The 25772-nt window shown below is 54.2% G+C and overlaps 1 protein-coding gene and 1 non-coding gene across 34 annotated transcripts in view; both read right to left on the bottom strand.

Annotated features, from left to right (window-relative positions):
- The window catches only part of PCNT (pericentrin), a 109031-nt gene extending 86928 nt beyond the window's left edge, over positions 1–22103 (bottom strand). For 24 of the 33 annotated variants that reach the window (XM_084992362.1, XM_084992375.1, XM_084992367.1 and 21 more), the window contains exons 1-8: positions 21923–22103; positions 19193–19381; positions 9143–9238; positions 6924–7146; positions 5793–5848; positions 4450–4624; positions 3609–3745; positions 846–957 (exon numbers count right to left, since the gene is read on the bottom strand). In XM_084992362.1, the coding sequence (XP_084848488.1) occupies positions 846–957; positions 3609–3745; positions 4450–4624; positions 5793–5848; positions 6924–7146; positions 9143–9238; positions 19193–19381; positions 21923–21976 (1042 nt within the window). In that variant the 5' untranslated portion in view covers positions 21977–22103. Of the gene's footprint in view, positions 1–845; positions 958–3608; positions 3746–4449; positions 4625–5792; positions 5849–6923; positions 7147–9142; positions 9239–10191; positions 12220–13862; positions 14752–15452; positions 19569–21922 lie in introns of those variants that run through there. The other 9 variants (XM_084992369.1, XM_084992371.1, XM_084992373.1 and 6 more) reach the window with 6 other exon arrangements.
- Positions 22104–25665: 3562 nt separating this feature from the next.
- LOC146397945 (U6 spliceosomal RNA) lies at positions 25666–25772 on the bottom strand. The gene has a single exon (XR_014825423.1). It is a non-coding gene; the product is annotated as a U6 spliceosomal RNA (small nuclear RNA).

The raw sequence follows: 25772 nt of genomic DNA, 5'->3' as shown, positions 1-25772 counted from the left end.
ACCCAGACCACAGGAGCACCCGACCAAGAGGATGCTGCCGGCATCCACCACCTCGAGGGGCAGCGTTCACCCAACGTGGCTGGAAACGGAGATGCCAAAGCACAGTCCCCAGAGGACCCTACACGCAGGGTGAGGACGCAGCAAACGGGCACCAGCTGCAACACCGGAAGCCTGCCTACTCGTCAGCTGACCGGCTCGGCCAGCCTCCACCCGCTGCTGGATGCTGGGCGCCTGGCCCGGGCCGGGCGGGGCCCTCCCACCGCCACAGGCAGGTCTCTGCCCCCCCACAATACGAACCCACCAGGGCGGCTTCTACAGCTTCAGGCCGGCCTGCCGAGCCCGCGTCTCTGCCCCGTGTCCCCCGCCAAGGTGCCGCTCGCCAACAGAGACCTCTCCAACTCGGGGTCTTGTACAGCACCCCAGTACCACCAGTGAGCTGCCCTCGGCACATGTGGTCCCCTCCAAAACCGGAGCTCAGGGCTACAGGAGCCAGACAACACCTGCCACGGGTGAGCCCACGGGACCCAGGAGGCAGTGCGTGGCAGGGCCCACCTGCAGCCCAAGAAGAGCGTTGCCACTGCACTGGGCCAGGCCCACGGGTAAAGCCCTGACATGAGCAGGGCGCATTAACACGAGGGAAGACACAGCTTCCAAAGCCACTGCTCGCTCCTCGCCCGCGATGAACGGGGCTGCGCACCAGCAGCTTCGCGCTGCGAGGCTAGGCATCGACATTCCCGGCGGTTTACAAGAGCACCGCACAACTGCGACATTCCAGCTGGGGGTCCGCGATTAAAGGCACAGCTTTCTCTACGGAGGACCCGAATCTTCAGCACGAAGCTCCTCACCGCTCAGCTCCTGTCTGCTGGACCTGGCCGACTCCAGCTGGGCGCCCAGGCGCCGGATCTCCTCCTGCGACCGGGCCTGCAGCTCCTCGTACGACGCGCGGAGGTTCTCCAACTGCAACGGGAAGGGGACGGACGGTGTGGGAGGCCTGACAGCACAGCTCCCACCCGCAGCCTGTAGCCCAAGCCCAGGCCAGAGGTGCGGGGGCCCGGCCGCGGCCACCCTCCCGCTGTGCGGCCTGTTGCGGTTTCCTCCGTGTTGCTCCGCCAGCCTTCCTGGGAAGCAGGTCTTTCAGACGTGAACAGCTCACACACCGAGCAGGTGCCACCTGCCTCCAACCCTGCACCATTGGAGCCGCCCTCCCAGGCAGGGCCAAGGGCAGGCACGCGGGGCAAGGGCAGTGCCACCTCTGCAGCCAGGGCACAGGACAGAAGGGGCCCTCCTGCCCCCTCTCCCCTGGGATGAGGGAGGGCCGGTGGGGGTGCTGCGGTCCAGGCTGCGTGGCCCAAGCCGGCCTCTGTCTGTGGCAGAGGAGGAAGGAGCAGCGCCTGAGCCGCGAGGCCTGACGCCAGCTCCTGGGCCCCATGTCTCCTCGTCTGCAGACCCGGACACTCCTTCCCGATTTCCTAAACCCATGCTCAGGACACTGCTGGGTTCCTAGTCTGAAGGACGAGAGAAGTCCCTCGGGTCCCCTGCTCTGGCAGGCGAGCTCCAGTGAAGAAAGAGGTCTGAGAGCGTGCGCACAAGCGTCCTGCTAACTTCCCATTTGTGGAGCCGTGGCCTCGCGCCCGCGTCCCGAGCCTGCAGGCGTCCCTGGGCGCCCCTTCAGAGCAGGAGCTCCCTGAGGAGGAACTTAGAGCCAACATCGGCGCACAGGCTCAGACTGGATCCTGACTTGGTTGCCCACCAGCCCCACCAAACTCTAAGAGGCTCTTCATTTCTTTTTATTTTTTTAATTTTTAGAGCCGCACCCTATGGAAGTTCCCAGGGCAGGGACTGAATCTGAGCTGCAGCTGTGACCCACGCCACAACTGCAGCACCGCCAGATCCTTCAACCCACGGAACCGGGCCAGGGCTCCAAGCCTCTACAGTCGGCTTCTTAACCCACGAAGCTCCCGTTGTGGCTCAGTGGCTAAGGAACCCGACTGGGATCCATGAGTACGCGGTTCGATCCTTGGCCTCACTCAGTGGGTTAAGGATCCGGAGTTGCCGTGAGCTGTGGTGTAGGTCATAGACACAGCCTGAATCCCATGTTGCTGTGGCTGTCTCACAGGCCGGCAGCTACAGCTCCAATTCGACCCCTAGCCTGGGAACCTCCCTATGCCGTGGGTGCAGCCCTAAAAAAAAAAAATGGTTCTTAACCCACTGTGCTACAGTGGGAACTCCCCAAAAATCTCTCTAAATTAGGGCTTATAGTATGGTGTCCCTCAAAAAACTAAAAATAGAACTACCATGTGACCCAGCAATTACACTCCTGGGCGTATACCTAAAGGAAACAAAACCACTAATTCGAAACCATACATGCACCCCCGTGCTCACTGCAGCACTAGCCACGCCAGCCAAGACACGGAAGCAACCCAGGTGTCCATCAACAGAGGACTGGATAAAGAAGATGTGGTACATACACACAATGGAATATTACTCAGCCACAAAAAAAGACTCAAATAGTGCCATCTGCAGCAACATGACGGACCTGGAAGATATGCTTAGTGAGAAATATTATGCCAATAAGAGAAAGACAAAAACTGTATGATATCACTTATATGTGGAATCTAAAAAATAAAACGAATGTATACACGAAGCAGAAAAAGACTCACAGACATAGAAAACAAACTGGTGGTTAGCAATGGGAGGGGCGGGGGAGGGGCACAAAAGGGACAGGAGAACCTGAGGCACAAACGACTATGCATAAAACAAGCCCCGGAGCTCCCGTCATGGCACAGCAGCAATGACTCCAACTAGGAACTATGAGTTTGCGGGTTCGATCCTGGCCTCACTAGGTGGGTTAAAGATCCTGCATTGCTGTGGCTGTGGTGTAGGCCAGCAGCTGTAGCTCCTATTGGACCCCTAGCCTGGGAACGTCCATATGCTGCAGGTGCGGCCCTAAAAATACAAAAAATAAAATAAAATAAAAAATAGGAGTTCCCATCGTGGTGCAGCGGTTAACGAATCCGACTAGGAACCATGAGGTTGCGGGTTCGGTCCCTGCCCTTGCTCAGTGGGTTAAGGATCCGGCGTTGCTGTGAGCTGTGGTGTAGGTTGCAGATGCGGCTCAGATCCTACGTTGCTGTGGCTGTGGTGTAGGCCAGAGGCTACAGCTCCGATCGGACCCCTAGCCTGGGAACCTCCATATGCCGCGGGAGTGGCCCAAGAAAAGGCAAAAAGACAAAAAACAAATAAATAAATAATTAATTAAAAATTAAAAATAAAAGACGCCCCAGGAGAAGTGCCCTGTGGCCGGCAGGCTAGGGTTCTGGCACTGCGGCAGAAGGGCATGAGTTCAATCACAGGCCTGACTGCAGAGCAAAGGGAAACACAGCCAGTGTTTCACAACTACACACGGAGGAGGATCTCTGCGAACTACGACTGCTGTACACCCAAAACGGAGATAATTCCGTGAGTGAACTATGCCTCGATTTAAAATAAAGAAATACACAAGTGAGGGTGTAAGTTTCAGGCAAGGACAGAACAGGAAACGGCCCCAGTGCAAGATCTCCTCAAACTCCTCCTTCGCTGAGGATTCCAGGGAGGACGCGCCTGCCTACCTCGAGCTGGTTCTCCTTCTCCTTTTCCTTGAACTTCAGCTCCACGTCTCCCAAGCACAGGCAGCGCTCGGGCGGCAGGTCTGCGTGTGGCTGCCTCGGGGCGGCTTCATGCTGCGCCTCCGGAGTCTGAGGGGAACCTGGAGACGGCACAGACCTTGCTGATCCGCGACGCCCACGTCCTCCTCAGCAACGACAGCTGCACACATGCCGGGTCCCCCAGGCGCCCGCCAGACCCCGTTCTCAGGACCCCACTCTCTTCTGGGTTGGGGGGACAGAAAGACGCCGGCCAGCGGGCCAGCAGACAGCGCCTACTGACCAGCAGGCATCAGCGCGTGTGTAACAGGTGACCCAGGACAGAAAGTGCACAATTGCACAGTACTTTTTTGGTAGCAATTTAGCAGCAGAGTGTGCAAAATGTATCTCCAACAAAAAGGTTTCCAGGAGTTCCCATCGTGGCGCAGTGGTTGACGAATCCGATGAGGAACCATGAGGTTGCAGGTTCGCTCCCTGGCCTCGCTCAGTGGGTTAAGGATCTGGCGTTGCCATGAGCTGTGGTGTAGGCTGCAGATGCAGCTCGGATCCCGCGTTGCTGTAGCTGTGGCGTAGGCCGGTGGCTACAGCTCCGATTCGACCCCTAGCCTGGGAACCTCCGTATGGCGCAGAAGTGGCCCTAGAAAAGGCAAAAAAAAAAAAAGGTTTCCGGAAGGTTCAGGGAACTTGAGGGGGCTGTGACCAGCCAGGGACTCCGAGGTTGACTCTGTCCTGCCAGCCGGTCACGTGGCATTTACGGTGTCACAGGAAAACTCCGCCCCTTCCAAACCTGCTCATTTTAGAGACTCACATTCAGCCTGACTTGGGGCTTGAAAGATCTTCTCCAATTCGGCTCTCTGTTCTGCCAGTTCTTTCTGAAACTGGTTCTGTAAATTCTCCAGTTCTAACTGATGCTTTTCCAGTAGTTCTCGCCGCAGGTTTTCTAAGCAGACATCTCTCTCGGACTCCCAGTCTTGCTTCAGGGTCTGATTTAAATGAGGAAAAGGAAACGATGGCCAAGAGTCAACCGTCAAGGAAAGACTTAACTGCACATCTGAAAGCCAGGGGTGGGTGTCGCCCAGGACAGACCAGACTGTCAGGACAGGACACGACAGGGACGTCCAGGCAGCCCCCCACTCGGCTGAAGGGGCGGGAACGGAAGCGCCTGCAGGCAAAGAGCCCAGGACAAGAGAACCAGGAGCACCTGCAGGAACAGAACTGGTCTCTGTGCAGAAGCACGCCCGTCCCCGCACAAGATCCGGGCCCTACAGCGACGCCCCTGCGCCCTGCCAGGGCCACGGCCTGTTCCAAGAGCCCTAAGAGAAGTCCCCTCCGTCCAGCTCAGAGGGTGAGGGGCTGCAGCACGAGCCCCCACCCCAGAACTGACGGCCATCCTCCACCAACCACGCGTCCAGAGCAGCCTGAACACAAACATGCACATGCCCCGAGGGGAGACACGTCCCGGGCGTCACCCACTTCCTCTGCTATCACCAGCGCCCACGGCCCTCCCGCACGCGGAGCCTCGAGAAAGGGCTGGGGCAGGAGGATCAAAAGGCCAGCGAGAGATTCCTTAGAAAGGAGCTAATTCCGTGACACCCTAGAGCAGAACTCCTTGCCCAAACAGGGGCATGGAGTGGGAACAGCTGGACAGTCACAGGACCTGCCCCTGTGGTCAGCACTGCAAGCGGGGCCTCCCCGCCACCCACACCTGTGGGCGCGCTGGTCCCACACCTGCCCTCAGCTCCCTGAGGCCCATGCCCATCCCTTAATCGCCACCGTCCGCACCTCGAGAGGACCAAGGTCTATGTCCAGGGCACACCAGGGCCAGGCCGAGGGGGCTGCTTGGGACAGAAGAGCCTCGCATCACACAAGGCAACACGAGGGCCCCAAAAGGCTGCTCTGAGGGGGGTCCACACTGCAGAGTTCCCGACACACTGCTCCCAGGGGGCCACACTGCAGAGGCCCCGACACGCAGCTCTGAGGGTCCACACTGCAGAGTTCCCAACACACTGCTCCAAGGGGGCCACACCGCAGAGTAAGGCGCACTTCCACTTCCACCAGCACGAAGCGAGGGGCCCAGCGAGGCACAGGCTGGAGGGACAGGAGGAAGGGAAAAATACCGCGTACACAGAACGACGGTTCTCACCTACGTACCTCTATCATCTGGACATTTTTCTCCATTTCTGATCGCAGCTTCTCCTTCAGCTCAGCTGCAAGAGAAACATAAAAGCTCACTTGATAACTGAGGCTCAGACAATTCAGTCCTCCAGGGAGAGGCTCCAGCACCACCGGCCACCCGTGCGAACACACGGCAACATAACGGGACAACAGGACACGAAGTGAGGGATGAGCACGTGACGGGAACCCAGCCGGCGCGATGGTCCAAGAGCAGGAGAGGCTGCCTCTGGGGCCGCATCCGATCACGAGGCCCTCAGCCCGCCCACTCCGCACCAGGCCCCGCGCACCCAGGACCCCACCGGCCGGGCCCAGGGCTGGAAGCCGAGCAAACCGGGACCGTAATGACGCTCCAGGTCCCCACACCCCCTGCCCAAGGAGCCAGGGAGGGAGGTGAGGCTGGACCAGGCCAGGTGTGGACAGAGGTGGGTGGGCACCAGGAGAGATGGCTGGGCCCCGGGAAATGGGCAAGGTAGGGCAGGGAAGGTGACACCAGGTGACAGCCGCCCCACGCATGCACGGGGCAGCCTGAGCAAGCCCAGAATTCAAGCAAAGGTCCAGACGCCACCCTCTGAGGCCAGGCCACAGGGCCCCTCATGGCAGAGTTTCAGGGGGCATTTCTGGGGGCACGTGGACTAACAGCACCAGGACAGGCCTGACTGAGGCAGCATGTTTCGCAGGTTTCACTTGTGACGCAAGTGGGAGAGGACGTCTGCCCAAGGCGACCGCAAGAAGCAGGGACGGCAGCCAGGGGCCGGGAGCGGGAGGCTGTGCAACCGCAGGGGCTGGGGGCGGGGCTGGGGGGGGGGACAGTCCCAGGCGAGGCCCGCGGCGAGGTGCACACCCGACAACCCACGGCAGGCACCCTGCAAACATTCTGCTGGGTGACGCGTGTGGCACGTGAAGGGCAGCTCAAGGAAACGGTCCTGCAAACACCCAATGTTGACACGAAGGAGCGGCTACCAAAAAGCGAACCCGGGAACGGGAGGACCGAAACATCCACGAACACGCCGAGGCCAGAGGGTCGCCCGGCCCCCGGGGGCGGGCGTCCCGGGGCGGAGGGGCCGGGGCGCGGGGTCGGGGCGCGGGAGGGGGCGGCGGGGCGCGTACCTGTCTCGCGGCCGTGCTGCTCCCGGACCAGCTCCAGCTCCCGCTGCGCGCCGCTCTGCAGCAGCGCCCGTTCCTGGGCCAGGCGGCCCAGCAGCGCGGCGCGCAGCTCGCTCAGCGCCGCCTCCTTCTCGCGCTGCAGGGCGGCCTGCGTGCGTTCCAGCTGCGCCGCGTGCGCGTGGCTCAGGCTCAGGCGCAGCGCCTCCAGCTCCAGCGGCGGCACGGGCTGCGGGGAGAGAGGTGCTGGGGCGGCCGCGGGGCGCGGCCAGGGGTCGGGGGGCTGGATGTTCACATCCCAGAGAACCGAGAGGCAGGGCTGCCGGGACGGACGTGGGGACTCTGGAAGCTCCGTGCCGCCGAGAATGCACAACGCTGTGGCTGCTGTGGAAAACCCTGGTCGTGGCTCAAAAACTTAACAACAGAACGACCATGTGATCCACAGTTCCGCTCTTTGCTTTTGGTTTCTAGGGGGGCGGTTTTCGGTTGAGCCCAGTGCAGGCACAAGTTCCCTGGCCAGGGGCTGCTGCAGTGACACTGCTAGATCCCTAACCCGCTGCTCCACAGGAGAACTCCCGAAGTCCCCCTTCTGGGAACAACCCCCCAACGCCATGCAGAGCAGGTCCCCCAGCGACCATCTCCGTACACGCACGTGCACAGCAGCACCGCTCGCAACACAACCCAACTGCCTGTGCCTGGACGAACAGGTGGGCAGAATGGGGTCCATCCATCCAATGGACATAATCTGGCCTTAAAAGGAAGGAAACTGTGACACATGCTATGACCTGCATGGACCTGAGGGCATCATGAGCCATGAAATAAGCCGGACCCAGAAGGCTGACTACGATTCTACTTACTGAGTGTACAGTGTCCTCAAAACTGTAAAGACAGGCGTTCCCGCTGTGGCTCAGCGGGAACAAACCCAATTAGTACCCATGAGGACGCAGGTTTAATTCCTGGCCTCGCTCAGTGGGTTAAGGATCTGGCGTTGCCGTGAGCTGTGGTGCAGGTCACAGATGCGGCTCGGATCCCACATTGCTGTGGCTGTGGTGGAGGCCGGCAGCTGCAGCTCTGATTAGACCCCTAGCCTGGGAACTTCCACATAATGCAGGTGCGGCCCTAAAGAGAGAAAAAAAACGAAAAAAACAACGCAGGAGAGACGGAAAGGAGAATGGCGGCTGCCAGGCGCTGGGGACTGGAGAGGGGGAGGTGTCACTTCAGTTCACAGGGTGTGACCGCTGCCCAACGTTAGGGATGTGGGTATACCACAGAACTGTGCACTTAAACACGGTTAAGACAGTAAACTTTATACGTATTTTATAATTTTAAAAAGACCATGACAAGGAGTTTCCTTGTGGCTCAGTGGGTTAAGGATCCAGGGTTGTCACTGCAATGGCTCGGGCCTGGGTTGGATCCCTGGCCTGGGCACTTCCACATGCCCTGGGCACAGCCAAAAAAATAAAATAAAATAAGTAAATAAAGACTTAATAATAGCCATTATTTTGTATTAACTTTTGATAGCGTATAATTTATAAGACCACTGAATCACTATGCTATACACCTGAAACTAATATAATGTAAATCAACTATACCTCAATAAAAAAATGAAATACATACTTTTAATACAACGCTTTGAAATTGGTCAATCTCATAAATTTTCTCCAAACACCAATAAAAACTGAAATGACTGGGGAGTTCCCAGGTAGCCTCGTGATTAGGGCTCAATGCTTTTCACCTCTGTGGCCCCAGGTCCGTCCCTGGTCTGAGAACAGAGATCCCACATCAAGCCATGCACATCGTGGCCAAAAAATAAATAAATACATTTTTGAAAAACTGGATTGATTAAGGAAAGGTAATCAATTCCGCACACACGGACTTCACAACAAGCAGAAACCAGAATGGTAAGGCTGGCCCCCAGCCTGCAACGCGTCCTCCCCAATGGTCCAGGAGCTCCCCCCGCAACCCGCTCACAACCAGCCGCGTGGGCGTCGAGTCCCAGACCCCGGGGCCGGAAAGCCGACGTCTGCCTTCAGCACCCCCCAGACCCGGCCCACGGTCACAGGAAGGCAGACCCGGACTCAGTCTGGGGCGCACAGCCAGACCGTGCAGGCAACTCCGCCTCCTGGGCGTGGGGTTTCCAGGCCTGTGGTTTGCGGCTCCCTCCACTCAAGGCCCCCCCACCCCAACAAGGACACCCCTTAACACAGGGCCCTGGGGGAGAATACCTTAGTGACGAGCCCAGGCTGCTCCTGTCGGGCGCCGTCCAGCTGCTGCGGCGGCCTCGCCGGGTCCTCCGGCCTCTCTCCGGGGGCGTCCCCCAGCTGGAGGGGAAGGGCCGGAGAAGAGCATCACCCACCTCCACGCCCACGGGGTCCCCCCCCACCGCCTCCCGATGAAGCTCAAGCACCCGACCCCTGTGAGGTGGCTACTTCCCTAACGATGCTGCTGCTCTCTTTTGAACGAATCTGCTTCCGCAAATTATACCGCTGTGTGCCTAACACTTAAATCATCACACATGTTTCTCAACACAGTCTGGTCTTTCAGATTCATGCACATTTTCTTTCTTTCTTTTTTTTTACAGCCACACGCGCAGCACATGGACGCTTCCAGTCTGGGGGTCGAATCACAGCTGCAAGTGCTGGCCACAGCCACAGCCACAGCAGCACTGCACCTAACCTGCATGTGTGACCCACACCGCAGCCCGCAATAATGCCGGGTCCTTAACCCACGGGGTGAGGCCAGGGATGGACCTGCATCCTCACAGATACTAGCAGGGTTTTTAACCGACTGAGCCACAGTGGGAGCTCCTTATGCACATTTTCTAAGCTCTTCATTGTATGTAAATTCAAATGCTTTAGCTTCGAGATTTTCCTCTTTTAGATAAACCTTTTCCTTGATAATCTGCAGAAGAGAATTTTTTGTTTCTTTTTGTAAATCACATCAAAATTGAGTTTAAACTTTTCTGGCAGATTTTCCCCAGAGAGTTCTAACCCACACGTTGACAGTCACTCGGGGCTTTTATCTGCAAAAAGCTCAGGGCACTCAATTCACCAGTTCGTCCACTCACAGGTGGCGTCCACCCTCACGCCACCTTGTCCCTCCAGCGCAGACCTCGACTACACGTCACTCTTCCGACGGCTGTCGGGGGAGAACCGGGGTCTGCGAGGCCCAACCGCAGTTACCGGTTTTTCTGGGCAGCGATGACTAATTGGGAGGCCGACAGTGCAGTTTTAGTCTTTCTTACGGGCCTCCCAAAGAACGATGAGAGATTTCCTTTATTTTTTTTTTGTAAATAGAGAAAACATTTCGTCTTGCAACTGCTACATGGGTCCACCAGACCCCCATGTCTAAGACCCAAGACGTCTCTAAGCATCTCGCTTCTCCTGCATCATGATGCGCTTCCATCACCATAAGCACTGTCTTGCCACACGCAAGTGTTCCCAACTGGGCCAACAACGACTTCAGTCACAAGGGGGCGGCAGCACCAGGGAACCACCCGGAAGGATGGGGGCGCTTCGCCTCTGCTTTCTAACTGACGGGAGAGCCTCTCTCTGCAGCCAGCTCTCTGTACGGCCGTTCGTTAAGAATTCCTCGCTTTCCTCCCAAATGACAGAACAAAGTCGGCAGCGAGGACTCTGCACAATCATCAGATGAATCCAGAGGAGAACCCAAGGAGGCCGCCGTCAGGGCCAGGGTGCCAGCGAGGCCGAGGGTGAAAGTGACGCCGCAGACGCCAAGCTCTCACAGGACACACCTGCATCGGTCTCCCCGCAACCGGGCATCCGAGAGTGAACGGTTCATCTGAGGACAAGCAGAAATGAGAGGGCTGTCCACACGGACGCCACGGGAGAAACGGTCCCGCAAATAACTTAACGCCCCAAACTGCAAGATTAGGTGAAAGGACAAATTCCAAGAGAAAGCACAACTGAGGAGTCTGCTAAGCCGACGTCAGCGAGTCGGCTCTGTCATTAGGGTCTTTCCACAAAGGCTGCTTCAGTCCCCGACAGCTACACCGTCTTCCACCAGTGAGAACGGAGGACACGCCTCAGCGCGTCACCTGCCCCAGCACAACCTCGCGCCTTTGCCGTATCAACTGCGTGAACCCTGTGACTTTTCTCTTTGAAGAGGAAACGAATCACACTCATTTTTTCTTTAATGGTGAACCTATCCTGTACTTCACCAACATACACTCCACTCACAGCCACCACACTGTTAAGACAGAAGACAACATCAACACCAATGATGACGGCTTACAGAACAAGTAAACCTTTCCTACGCCGCCGCCGAAAATATAAACTCAGCTGTTTTAAAACACAGCTCAACAGATCACGCTGAACATGTACCTACACACTGACCCGGCCGCTAAACACCTAATTACAGCCCCAAAGATACATGGTGTGGGAATGTTTACAAACAAGCCAACCAAGGTACACTCATGCAGCAAAACACTATACAACAACGAAGACCAATGAACTATAGCCTTTACCATGGATGAATCACTAAACAAGATGCTGGATACGAAGGCCCAGACTCAGGACGTGTACGCTGGATTAGTCTATTTATAGAACACTCAAAGCCAGCAAAGCTAACCTACTGCTCTAAAGGTGAAGGTGGGAGCCCCTGGTGAGGCCCAGCACTAACAAACCCAGCTAGAATCCACGAGGACGAGGGTTCGATCCCTGGCCTTGCTCAGTGGGTTAAGCATCCAGTGATGCAGTGAGCTGTGGTGTAGGTGGTAGATGCAGCTCAGATCCCGTGTCGCTATGGCTGTGGTGGAGGCCAGCAGCTGCGGCTGCAGCTCCAATTCGTCCCCTAGCCTGGGAACCTCCATATGCCACAGGTGTGGCCCTAAGAGAATAAATAAATAAATAACATGAAAGTCAAGGTGCTCCATACACAGAAAGTAACTTGAGATGGATCACAGACTTAAACATAGAAACCAGACCATAAAGTTTCAAGAAGACACAGGAGAGTATTTCACGACCTCAAGGCGAGGAGAGACCTCCTGGACAGGAATGGAAATCACTACCCACAGGAAAAAGTGCTACATTCAACAACAAAGTTAAGAGCATCCGTTTATCCAAGACACCATTAAGAAACTAGGCAAAGAGCCCACTGCAGCACAGTGGGTTAAAGACCTGGCATTACCGCAGCTATGGTGTAGGTGTCAGCTGCAGCTCAGATTCAAACCCTGGCCCAGGAATTCCCATATGCCACAAGTTGGCCAAAAAAGAGGGAGCTTCCGTCGTGGCTCAATGGTTATCGAGTCTGACGAGGAACCATGAGGTTGCAGGTTCGATCCCTGGCCTCACTCAGTGGGTTAGGGATCTGGCGTTGCCGTGAGCTGTGGTGTAGGTCACAGACCTAGCTCAGATCCCGTGTTGCTGTGGCTGTGGCGTAGGCCGGTGGCTACAGCTCTGATTAGACCCCTAGCCTGAGAACCTCAATATGCCACAAGTGGGGCCCTAGAAAAGGCAAAAAGACTAAAAGAAAAAAGATAAAAAAGGGAAAAAAAAACAGGCAATCAAGAGTAGGAAAAATATTAAAAACTACTACAAATCAACAAAAAAGACAAAAAGGAATACGTGTACCAAAACTAAGCCAAAACAGCAAAATCCACACACTCAACGATGGACTCCACAGAGTTTCCTTGTGGCTCACTGAGTTAAGGGATCCAGTGCTGTCACTGCAGTTGCTCAGATCGCTGCTTTGGTGTGGGTTCAGTCCATGGTCTGGGAACATCCACATGCTGCAGGCATAGAAAAAAAAAAAAAAAAAAAAAAGCCAAGCATTGTCAATGTTACAGTAAAAAATTATTAAACATGCCAAAAAGATGAAACTGACCCATAACCAAGAGAAAAACCAGTCAATGGTATAGACCCAAAAATGCCAGGCATGATAGAATGACCAGATAAGGACACTAAAATAGCTGTTATAGTGATACACAGTATTTTTCCAAATGAATATAATAAGGAGTGAAATAAAAGATACAAAATACCTGAGAATTTTTAAAAAAGTCAATGCCTACTTAAAAGATTAGACACTGCAGAAGAAAAGATCGGTGAGCTTGAAAACAAGCAACAGAAACCATCGAAAATGAAACAGAGAGTCGGAGAAACAGAGAATGGAAAAAAGTTCAATAAGCAGAGCATACAGACTGTTAGGATAACTAAGCAATCTGAGATAGATTTCAAGTGTATTTCATGTATACGTCAAATACAGAGGCAGAAGGATGTAAGGAATCAGAAAGAGTGTTTGCGGTGTACCCTTGGGGCGGTAACAGGTTCAATGAGGGCTTTGGGTAGAGCTGCACTCTGCCAGGACCGATGCCCTCCTAAGAGGAAGAGACATCAGCCTGCCTCTGCAAAGAGGCCAGGGGAGCACACGGAGAGGTAGCCGTCTGCACATCAGGAAGAGAGGCCTCGCCAAAACCAACCCCGACAGCACCTGACCTTAGATGTCCAGCCTCCAGAGCCACGAGAAAACAATGTGGGTGGTATCTCAGCAGCAGCCTGAGGCGGCTGAGACACCGCCTCTCAACCTCCCGGGACCCATCCCCTCCCTTCCTCCAGCTGGCCTCCCCTACACAGCCCAGACCCAAAGGCCCTCACCCCAGGCACTCTCAACTTCACACCAACCCCAGTGCCCACCGAGGCTGGGCCACACACGCATGTCCTGGGCAGTGAGACGCCCGCCCTGGCTCCCACCCCCGCATCCAGCACCCGGCAGGATCGTGAGCTTAGCCTTGGAAACGACTTGATCAACCAGAGCCCAGTGCTTGTGTGCAGTTCCTTCTGCCTTCATCTGACCGCCTCCCTCACCTCCAGACTTGCTGGGTCAGCACTGCTCCCCTTCCCCTTCAGGAGGGGGCCACACACCCCGGAAGTGCAGTTAGGGTCAGCTGCTGCATCCTGCATTCCATCAGGGGATCCTCTAGCAACAAAATTTTTTAAATTTTCATACACATGTTTTTTGGCTTTTTTAACTTACCTTACCACACGGAAAAGTTCCACGGCCTAAAAAAAGTCCATGCTTCACCTGTTCGACTCTCCCCTCCACCAACTTCTGACACTGACAATCTGTTTCCTGTCTCTAGAACTTCACCTCTTCTGGAATGTCACATGGTTGCAGCCTCTCAGGCCGGCCTCTTTCGGTTTAGCACTGTGGATTTAAGATTCCTCCACGTCTTGCCACATTTCGAAGGCCATTCCCGACGGGAAGCAGTGAAAACTACTACAACAAAACACCTTCTGCACGTGCCTCTGACTCACTTCTTGGAATTTACCGTGAAAAACACACCTCCTATGATGTAACATACACACCAACAAGGTCACTCACAGCAGCACTGTGTGTCACGTAAACTACCAGAAATCGCCTAAACGCCCGTTGGTGGAAGAGGGGGTAACAGACCGCGGGGCCTACACTCAGCAGACGTGCTGTGCAGCTCGGAAGAAGGAACGAAGATCTCCAGGAACCCACCGAGCGTGTCCAAGGTCTACGTTAGGGAAACAGCCACGTGCAAGAGATCTCCGATGGGGCGTTACCTTTCACATAAAAAGGGACATAAACAAACACGCGCTCACAGGACAAACCAGGAATTAGAGAGCGTGTCTGTCTGTGAGGGGGGGGCGTGTAACTGAGGAGGTGGGAAGAGGAGGAAATGACAGGCTCTGAGTACAGCTCTGACTCTTATCTCTGGGTCTGGATTTTGTTTTGTTTTGTTTTTTTGCTCTTTAGGGCCACCCCGGAGGCATACGGAGGTTCGCAGGCTAGGGGTGGAATCAGAGCTGCAGCTGCCGGCCTACACCACAGCCACAGCAACATGGGATCCGAGCTGCACCTGCAACGTACACCACAGCTCATGGCAATGCCAGATCCTTAACCCACTGAGCGAGGCCAGGGATCAAACCTGCATCCTCATGGCTCCTAGTCAGATTTTTTTTCCGCTGCACCACAATGGGAACTCCGAGCTCTGATTTTTAGAACCTTGGTAACTGTTTCACTTACTCAAAAAAATAAATAAAATCAACTTGGATGTGAGAACCAAAATAGAATACAAAGAAACAAAACAAGTAAAACTAACTGTACTATAAGCAAATAAAATAACCACAATAAAGCGATAAGGAAAAAAAGAACCTAAATAACTTGGGAACACTAAACATCAAACTTTGGAATGATAAAGACAAAAAGAACTACAGGTTCCCCCACTACCCAGAAGCAGAGCTGTCCTATAAAAGCCTTCATATGCCAAAACGGCATAAGAGTACAGAAGCAATTACCTTTCCTCATGAAAGTGAAAATCATCTCTGGATTCCCATCAGCAAAAACAGGTCCTCATGTAGATCCTTCACGAAAGTGAGGTGGCAGAAAGCAAACATTCGGAAAGTGGGGCTGCCTACGTACACACACGGCTACTCCAGTTCCTACACTTGTTCTTCCTGGGGGTGAGAATGAGCAGTTCTGAAACTAAGCTGCATGTAGTCAAAGACTGAGCAGACAAGCAAAGGTGCTGCAGAGAGAAGCCAGGTTTTCAACTCTGGGAAAAAGGAACTAAAAATAAGGAGAAAAGAAAGGCTGGAAAAAGTTCTGTGGTGTTGGACTGGAACTGAAGATATTCATGTGAATTCATGGACTTTATTATACGTTGACTAGACAATGAGACAGATGGAGACGTGTCTGCATATGCATGCATGCATCATTTCCAGCTGTTTGTTAAGACAGCCTAGAAGCACCCCACTAGCAATAAGCACACCTAGCACACACCTCTTGGTTTCTAAATACCATTTTCCACCAGCAGGAAGCAGGACTCCTTAAAGACATAGCTGATTTGGGGGCTGCAGCAGGGAAAGGACAAAATAAGCCTGGAAACTCCTGGTGCCAGAAAGTAAGGAAGTTCAGGTGAGGGCATGTCAAAGGGTCACAGACACCAATTCAAAGGCACTCCCCACAGTCAAATGTACGCAACAAATGTAACATTAATATGACGGATTAAAACCCCTAGAATAGGGGAGTTCCCATTGCGGCACAGCAGAAACGAATCCCATTAGGAACCATGAGGCTGTGGGTTCAATCTCTGGCCTTGCTTCAGTGGGTTAAGGATCTGGCACATGTCTCGGATCTGGCGTTGCTGTGGCTGTGGTGGAGGCCAGCAGCTGTCACTCTGATTCAACCCCTGGCCTGGGAACCTTCACGTGCCACAGGTGCGGCCCTAAAAAGAAAAAACAAAAAAAAAACTAGAATAAAATAAGTATCTAGAAATCCATGCTGACATACAGAAATGAATACATGGGGGTGGGGAGAGCAAGAGTTCCTCCTTAAGAGCAAAATGCCAATTAACGTATGTAGATGGAAAGGGGGAAACGGAAAGCCACCGCCCGGCCACCACCATAATTACTGTAGGTACGAATCTCCAATGGAGGCTAAAACTAGTGCAATAAAGGACGATGAGAAACAACACAGGTTCTTCGGGTATCTCCATCCAAAATACTAACTACAAAGAAAAAAACACAAATTTCAGGGAGTTCCTATTGCGGCTCAGTGGTAACAAGCCCAACTAGTATCCTTGAGGACGTGGGTTCAACCCCTGGCCCTGCTCAGTGGGTTAAGGATCTGGTGTCGCCATGAGTTGCGGTGTAGGTCGCAGCTGTGGCTCTGATTGGACCCTTAGCCTGTGAACTTCCGTAGGCTGCGGGTGCAGCCCTAAGTAAAAAAACATTTTTTTTTTAAACAAATGTTCTATCAGGAGAAATCTAGGAGGCCCACCAGTGGCGCCTCTTCTGGTGGTGCCCTCAGCACACAACATCAGCACTTCCGCAGGGTTCCTGCCAAAATGCTCACCCTGCCTTTAATCAGAAGGAAACAGCAAACAACCCAAACTGACAGGCATCCTACCGCATACCCAGCTGGTATCTACCAGGGCCAGACTTAGAGAGACAAAGGCAGACTGAGAAACTGTGCAGACTGGAGATCAAGGTGACGAGGCACTGAAATGCAATACAGCATCCTGGACCGGAAAACGGGAACATTCGAGTAGCCAATGTTCATCAGCCAGCTCACAGTACTGCTTCAAAGCGATTCATACTACGACTGCATAACTTACACTCCTCATACTACGCTACGATTGTGATTTATACTATGATTATACAGGCATTACTATTTCAAGAAACTAGTTGAAGAGTATCCAGGAATTCTACTATTTTTCACTAATTTTTTGTAAGTCTGGCATTATTTCAGAACAAAAAGCTAAGAGTTCCCACTGCGGCTCAGCAGTAACCATCCTAACTAGTATCCACGCAGATGCAGGTGTGATTCCTGGCCTCGCTCAGTGGGTTAAAGATTTAGCACTGCCTCGTAGGCTGGCAACTGCAGCTCCAATTCAACCCCTAGCCTAGGAAATTCCATGTGCCACAGGTACAGCCATAAAAAGATTTAAAAATTAAAAATTAAAAAATAACCTTTAACTTAAAATAAAAAAGACTTGTCTGATTTGAAAGTAAAATATGAAATTAGGAGTTCCTATTGTGGCTTAGCAGGTTAAGAACCCAACTAGTATCCACGAGGATGCGGGTTCGAGCCCTGGCCTTGTTCAGTGGGTTAAGGATCCAGTATTGCCATCAGCTGTGGTGTAGGTCACAGATGTGGCTCAGATCTGTAAGTACTGTGGCTGTGGTGTAGGCCGGCAGCTGCAGCTCCGATTCAACCCTAGCCTGGGAACCTCCATGTGCCACAGGTACAGCCCTAAAAAGACAAAAAATAAAATAATTTTAATAAATGTTCGTTGTACACTACAAGATTTTCTCCACAAAGAGCCTGGGTTGGAAACATACAGAAAAAAGCCACTAGGAGTAAGTGTCCCCTCTCAACACAGCTTCTGTTTACCCGGCAGTGACGGGACAAGGCTGTTGAGAACCGCAGCTCGACCCCAGAGAAGCAGCAAGAGGACACACATGAAGGGCACCTGGCACCCAGCCTCCGGCTCAGGAGACCACAGGGACGGAGGGAGAGTTCTGACCAGCAGCTCCCAGGGCAAGGTGGAGCACGTGCCAGGTCCCTCAGTTCTACAAAAGCAGCAGCCCTCCAGATGCGTACCCAGACTATCATAAACTTCGTACGCTGGCCATCGCTCCGCTTTTTTCACGAAGGCAGTCCAGACGCAGCACGATTCTGAGTCAAATTCTGCTTTCAGCTCATTCTAGCACACATCTGACCCTGCCCCCCGCACACAAGCAAGGGGCGCTCCCGACTCAAGGCCCCTTGCGTCCAGCACGTGCAAGGAGAACCTGCGGCAGGCAGTCGGGAGGCCCCGGGAGAGGCGCACTCTCAACACCGAGCTCGCACCTGCCCCTGCAGCTCCCAGGCCCTCAAGCAGGCGACAGCGGCACCTCGTCCCGCAAGGCACCATTTCTGTGACACCTTCCCCCTTCCCCCATCTCATGTTCAGGAGGAAGGTGAAGGACATGGAGTTCCCTTGCAGCGCAGCAGGTTAAGGATCCAGCATTGTCACTGCAGCAGCTCAGGTCCCTGCTGTGGGCACGGGTTCGATCCCTGGCCCGGGAACTTGTACACGCTGCAGGGATACCTCCCCCCAAAAGAGGGTACAGGACAAAGACTGACAAGCAGGGGGATCTGAGAGAACGAGAAGGGATATTACGGCCTAAGTGTCCGAAGACACCAGTCAGAGGGCTGAGCAACGGCCACGCCCAAGGGACTCGCACTCAAGAAAGCTCCAAGACCAGAGCGAGCACCAATACTGTCACCTGCCTCCAAACAGTCCGTCCAAAATTTCTCAAAATCATGTCATTAAGAAAAAACTTCGGGAGTTCCCGTCGTGGCGCAGTGGTTAACGAATCCGACTAGGAACCATGAGGTTGCGGGTTCGGTCCCTGCCCTTGCTCAGTGGGTTAACGGTCCGGCGTTGCCGTGAGCTGTGGTGTAGGTTGCAGACGCGGCTCGGATCCCACGTTGCTGTGGCTCTGGCGTAGGCCGGTGGCTACAGCTCCGATTAGACCCCTAGCCTGGGAACCTCCATATGCCGCGGGAGCGGCCCAAGAAATAGCAACAACAACAACAAAAAGACAAAAGACAAAAAAAAAAAGAAAAGAAAAAACTTCAACTAGAAGGAAAACCACAAAAATATACCCCCCTTTTGTAAGATAAAACGAAACCTCCTTCCCCCACTTTCGACAGGCGAAAACAGACCAAAGACCAACATTACAGCAGCAATAACTTCACTGCAAGAAAAGTAAAAGGGTAAAACCCAGAGCTGAGTCCATTACCTGAGCTGCTCCTCCGCCATCAGGGGTGTCGCTGCAAACGTCCGGTCCTCCCACGAGCCCGCCGTCCGCGGCAGCTACCGCACTCTCCTCCTGGACAGGCGCATCGACAGCCGGGCCCTTCCTCTTCGCCGTCTTTTTCTTCGAATGCGCACAGTCACCTTTTGTTTTCCGCTGTCGGAAGTGAGCAAGCTGCGCACAAAGGTAGAGAAGCGGCAGAGGCAGAGGTAGGCGAGGAAAAAGTAACAGAAGCACAGAGTCCACGAGCTCGTGGGGAACATGAGGCTCGGGCTGGCTCAGTCCGCTTGGCCACACCCGGCCAGACTCACGTCAACCAGTGGACCCCTGCCCCACAAACACTGCCTCCACTAGCATCTGCGACTCCAGGATTTAAGCTCAGAAGGACATCCGAAGAATCCAACAATGAGGACTGCGAATGATGCCCACAGACAAAGGCATAGGGCTGGTTGGCAGAAGAGCTGTTCTAGCCCCTGACAGTTTACAGGACAATTTAAAAAGACATCTATTTTAAAAACTGACAGCTTCATCAAGGCATGTTTAAGGTTTAAAACTACAGAAAAGCTAAATCTCTCCCTTTTTGCCCCATTTTCCCCCAATCAGGGAAATATATAGCCTAGCCAAAACTTCCTTGCCATAGATTCTGAGACAAAGTACAGAAATAGCAAAAATTTAATTAAGCCAGGTCAATCTAACATCCTCCTTTATGGAATCAGATGTTCTATTTTTCATGACACAGCTCGCCAAAACACCAGGGACCTCCACAGAATGTCCCCACCAGGAGGCACACCTGGCTGTTCAGCCCCTGAAATCTGAGGGTTTTAGACACACGCCGTCTCCCACTAACACCTTACTCAAAAGGTATGGTGTCTAACATGAGCCTTTCACAGGGAGACAAGTTCCTTCAAATAATAACTGTGGTGATAAAAGCAAATGCATTTAACAAACATTTGTGTAAATGAGAAGAAACACACGATGTCACGGACACAGGAAAAGCATAAAAGGTCATTTACGTGAGAAAAACTGTCTCTCAGAACCAGCCCCAGATGCATTTATTTTGTGCCCAACTCCATCAGATCTAACCATCTGGGAGTTCTCTTCCTGAATCAGTCCCGGTCCCTGGCCTGTGGTCAGCCATGAGAGGCATCTGTTTCTTCTCCCAAGGATAAATCTCTTCACCATCAATGCTCCTTCAAGCAACATCCAGGCACATTTACCAACCCCGCCAAGCTCAGGGAAAACAGCAAGGACTGAATTCTGGCTCACTGCCACCTCCTTCATATTTGCAGGGCACGTGCAGAGGGAAAAAATAAAAGCAAAAAAAAAGCCCCACTACAGCCACACTCTTCAGACCCCAGTCAGAAATCTCAGCTGCCCAGGAAGCCTGAACTGACCACCCTGTCCTCTGCCGTTCACCCTGCTGTCCCTGTCACCGTCTCACACCAGTCACTGGGTGTTACGAATGGGCCCTGCGGTTTCCTCAAGGGTAGGAACTAGCACTGATCACCTCCTACTGGCCAATCCATGTGAAGTTCCCAATGTCCAACCACCTGACCCCAAACAGCAACTTCATAGGTCTTCGCCTAATACCTGTGAGCACTGCACAGAGGTTCCCGGGACAGCCAGAAGGGGAGGAGGGCGTCACAGCCAATGTGCCATGCTTTCTCCACTGCCTCTAAGGCTGGGGTTTGGTCAGGACATAGCTTAATCCCTACAATATGACCCAAACTAGTGACTACCGGACTGTGCCGCCGTGGATGACAAAATGTGATGCTAGGGCTGCAGTGAGTTCCTAGGGGCGTCCGCAGCCTAGGGTCATGACACTTCCCATGGGCTCTGTCCGGGCGTCTGGAGCCCCCAGGCCTGGCACCGGACGGGGGCGGGGGGGGGGCGGGCTTGGCAGAGCCCCATCGCCCTCACCTGCCCAGGACTGTCCAACTGGGCTCCAAGCAGCGAGGAGTCCCAGACTCTATGGGGTAGGTCAGCGGGAAGCATTTCAGAATGCAAACAGTCACGTGCTCAGGAACGCCAAAACTTTTTTATCGCTAAAAAAATTGCACGATTCCGGGTAAAGCGACATCTGCACGTAGTTTTAACAGGATGGACGCTGAGCCGAGCCATAGAGGGAGAGCCTGTGTGCAGGGAGTCGCGGCCTCCAAGCCCTGCAGGAATCTAGGCGGGAAGAGGGAACTGCACAGGTGCGAGCAGATGTGCACAGGTACTTAGGTTTGGTCACAGCCCGTCCCTGCACCGCGGGCTCCGGGAGCGAGCGGCCTTTTAGGGACGTCGCGTCCCAAGGACACCACGGTCCGTCGGCGCAGCGTCCTCTCCCGCCTTGCCCGTCAGCTGGCAGCTCCCGTGGGCTGGGGATCTGGGCTGGAACTTCCACGGCCCCGCCCCCGCCCCGCGCAGCCGCAGCCTTGTCAATCCCGGCGTGCCCCGCGCCTGACCTCCCCGCGAGGCGCCGCGCGTCCCCGGACGCTGATTGGCTACGGCGGCGGAGGGGGCGGGCCCGGGCAGAGGGCGGCGGATTCAAGATGGCGGCGGCCAAGGGGCGGTTTCCAGCCGAGTCGGCGGAAAGGGCAAGGGTACGGCGACGGCGGCCACAACCTGGCCGCATCGGCTCCTAGCAAAGGGCGGTGGCGGCACCTGAGCCTGCCGTGAGAAAGAGGAGCCCACGCCGGGGGAGCGGGGGGAGGAGGCGGTGCCATTTACCTTCGCTCTCCCGGCCTCCACCTTTCTGCGTCGCTGCTCTTGCTCATCTTCCATCTTCCTCTGATGCGCTTCGCGGGTTGCCTAGAAGTGGCGGGGCCGAAGGGCCGCCGCCTTCGCTCTATTTACACTCCCTCCCCCTCTCTTGGGCTCACCCTCCCCCCACGACAACTGTCACGCAGATGTGAGCCCGCCCTGCGCCCGGCCCCGCCCCTGGGCGTACACCCGGCCTGCGGCCAATCAGGGGCCGTATTCCTGCCCTCGCGCACTGGCGCTCAGAGTGGCGCGCTCAGGAAGGCGTGGCCCAACGGAGCGCCACGCCTGTGCCCGTCCCTCCGATTGGCGCGCGGTCAGCTCCCGCCTCTTCGGGCAGGACCAATGAACGGGGCGCGGCAGCTGGGCGCTCGCTATGATTGGTCGGTTTGAAGGGCCCCGCGCAAGTGGGCAGTGGGGCTCCTGCTCAGGCTGCCCCGGAGGCAGGTGCACGTCCCCGGGAGCCTAAGGCCGATGTGGGGGACCCCGCGCTGAGTTGCCTTCACGAGCTCCGAGACACACCCTGGGGGACCAGACCCGGCTGCCTGGATGCGCCAGGTCGGGGCTGCCCTTGAGGTTGGGGCCGGACCCCGAAGCGGCAGGACCCTCGTCTCCAGGTTTCCTTTCGCTGGCCGGGATGCTGGTCTTGTTCGTGTCAGGGTCTCAGACAGCCAACAATATCACTTGGCTCCGTTCCTTAGGCGTCCCTCTCTTGGGTCCCACTAGCGCCTGGACCCATGGAACCGTAGGCCGGGGGCACCCAGAGTTAATTCAGTCGGAATCGCGTCCAGGACACCCAAACCACAGAGCCGGAAGCTGCAAGGACAGGAAGCTACCGGTGGTGCTGCCACACCTGGACCTATGAATTCTTCCCACTGGGGACACAGTGCCTCATTGGGGGCTCTGGTTTAATGCGTATACCCTCAGCTTGCAGCTTCTGGGTGGTGCAGTCCAAGGCTTGACCAGTGGGCCCCCGAGTCATGGGTCCACTCTGGGACCTCTGCCGTGAAGCAGTGCCCTGGGTCAAAGAGTGTTAGGAGGGTCCTTATGCGGTGGGAAACTGGAGAGAGGGTCAGGCTGAGGCCTTGCAGGCAGGAAAAGCAAACCCATACCCAGAATGCAAGTCTATTCCTGTTAGGACAGTTCCTGGAACCCAGTATAGAAGGGGCTCCATAGGGCCAACCTCCAGTTTTAAAGGACAGCGTAATTGTACCCAGTTCTTTTTTTTTTTTTTTCTTTTTGTCTTTTGTTTTTTTGTTGTTGTTGTTATTGTTGCTATTTCTTGGGCCGCTCCCACGGCATATGGAGGTTCCTAGGCTAGGGGTCCAATCGGAGCTGCAGCCACCGGCCCACGCCAGAGCCACAGCAATGTAGGATCTGAGCCTCATCTGCAACCTACACCACAGCTAACGGCAACGCCGGATCGTTAACCCACTGAGCAAGAGCAGGGACTGAACTCGCAACCTCATGGTTCCTAGTCGGATTCGTTAACCACTGCGCCACGACGGGAACTCCTGTACCCAGTTCTAGATCACAGTGGGAGAGAGCTGTTTCAGTGATAGGCACTCTTCTCTCCCATGAAGTTTTGCAGCCTTGAAATGTTTGGGCGATTCATTGCAAGGGTATTGTAAATGATCATTAAAAGGAGTGTGCCCAAAGTTCCCGTTGCAGCCCAGCAGGTTACAGACCTGACTCGTATCCATGAGGATGCAGGTTCCAACAGTGGCCCCACTCAGTGGGTTAAGGATCCAGCATTGCCGTGAGCTGTGGTGTAGGTTGCTCAGATGCTGGTGTTGCTGTGGCTGTGGTATATAGGCTGGCAGCTGCAGCTCCCATTTGACCCCTAGCCTGGGAATTTCCTTATGCTTCAGGTGTGGCCCTAAAAAGCAAAACAACAACAAACAAGAAGGAATGTGCTGTACCTTCTGTTCAAATTTCTGTGACCCTAAAACTGCTCTAAAAAATAGTCTATTGGCGTTCCCGTTGTGGCACAGCAGAAACAAATCTGACTAGGAACGATGAGGTTGCAGGTTTGATCCCTGGCCTTGCTCAGTGGGTTAAGGATCTGGTGTTGCCGTGAGCTGTGGTGTAGGTCGCAGATGTGGCTGGGATCCTGCATTTCTGTGACTGTGGTGTAGGCTGGCGGCGGTAGCTCCAACTGGACCCCTAGCCTGGGAACCTCCATGTGCCATGGATTCGGCCCTAAAGAGCAAAAATAAACAAATAGAAAATTTTTAAAAGGAAACGTGATGTAATATGGGTTATGAATGCATGGTCCGTGTGTGGGGTCGACACCTCATGAAGTCGTCGTGTGCTCCTCAGCGTCGTGCTCCGCTGCACCTGTTTTGCAGATAAGAAAGCAGTGTGAGATTTTTACTCCCAGCCTCAGTTTTGATTAACAATCAAGTGCTGTTAGTTAGTTAAGCTCTTTGGAAGCTGATAAGTGCTGATGGATTGACATGGACCCAAAGCATCTCACCTGCACCTCTTGTTAGTATAGAATGACTGCACCTGGGTAAGTGTTCCAGACACGTGTGGGCTGGGGCAGGGGACGGGGGGGCAGTGATGCTCTCACCAGCTGGTGATGTTTGTCTAAATGAGGGGCAGGGGGAGTTGCAAACATGGGAAGAGACATGGGAAACCCCTAAGCACCTGTGCCTTGATTTCCCTACGCAAGACATGAAAACACCCATGAACTTGCCTCTGACTTGGATCTGGGTCTCTGTAGAGCTGGGCAGGATGCTGGCACTACAGGTGGAAACCAGAGAGAAGACAGCACATGAAGCAAGACCAAGATGGGTGACTGTGCAGGGCTGTCCTTCGCCCACTCCTGTACCTTCGCTGCAGTTGGGTTGGATGCAGGCTGTGAGATGCACTGCTGATGACTGCGCTCCTCCACCGACGTGCTGTAGTGACGCCTTGCTGACTCAAGTTCATCTTTCTTCTTCTGTGCAAATGTGCGCGTCTAAGCAACCATAACTTAAGCAAATCTTCAGGGAGCCCTGGAAACTCAACCACCTCCTGATTCAGACACACCACAGCCCTTTGTGTGGAGTTTCCAGTCTTGGCTCACAGAACAGAGCAGTCTGAGCAGACATGAGGCGATGGGCTCCTAAGACCAGGGGCCAGCAGACCACAGGAGCAGCCTTTCCAAGAGCAGCGAGAGACTCGAATGCGCCTGAATCTCTCGACCTTTACATGTTGCGTACAGCCAGAACGTTGTGGGAGCCCAGGTGCACTGTTAGTTGGCCACACTTCTTTGGCCGATGGTTTCAAACTGTGTTCCTCTGGACCCCAGAATCGTTTCCATGGCTATTCTAGATAGTCCGCAAACGCTAGTCGGACCCTAGTCAATTTTTTTTTTTCATTTTATTAGGTATAGTTGATTTACAACGTGCCATTTCTGCTGTACAGCAAAGTGACCCAGTCATACAAAAGTATGGACGGCCTGGGGGTTCCCGTTGTGGCTCAGTGGGTTTCGAATCCAAATGGTACCCATGAGGATGAGGGTTCCATCCCTGGCCTCGCTCCGTGGGTTAACGATCCGGCGTTGCCATGAGCTGTGGTGTAGGTTGCAGACGCGGCTCGGATCCCGCGTTGCTGTGCCCGTGGAGTAGGCTGGCAGCTACAGCTCCAATTTGACCCAATAGCTCGGGAACTTCCACATGCTGCAGGTGCGGCCCAAAAGAACATATGTATGTACACATATGGACATACATATGGAACACTTCACAAACTTGTGTGTCATTCTCATACAGGGGCCATGCTAATCTTCTCTGTTTTGTTCCAATTTTAGTATATGTGCTGCCAAAGTGAGCAC

Source organism: Sus scrofa, chromosome 13, assembly GCF_054392235.1.
Source record: "Sus scrofa isolate SSC_HxYL_T2T_F1_AM1 chromosome 13, Sscrofa_HxYL_maternal_Yorkshire_Landrace_v2.0, whole genome shotgun sequence".
Classification (NCBI taxonomy): Eukaryota; Metazoa; Chordata; class Mammalia; order Artiodactyla; family Suidae; genus Sus; species Sus scrofa.
The sequence above is the reverse complement of the archived record's forward strand: the minus strand, read 5'-3'. Positions and strand labels throughout refer to the sequence as shown.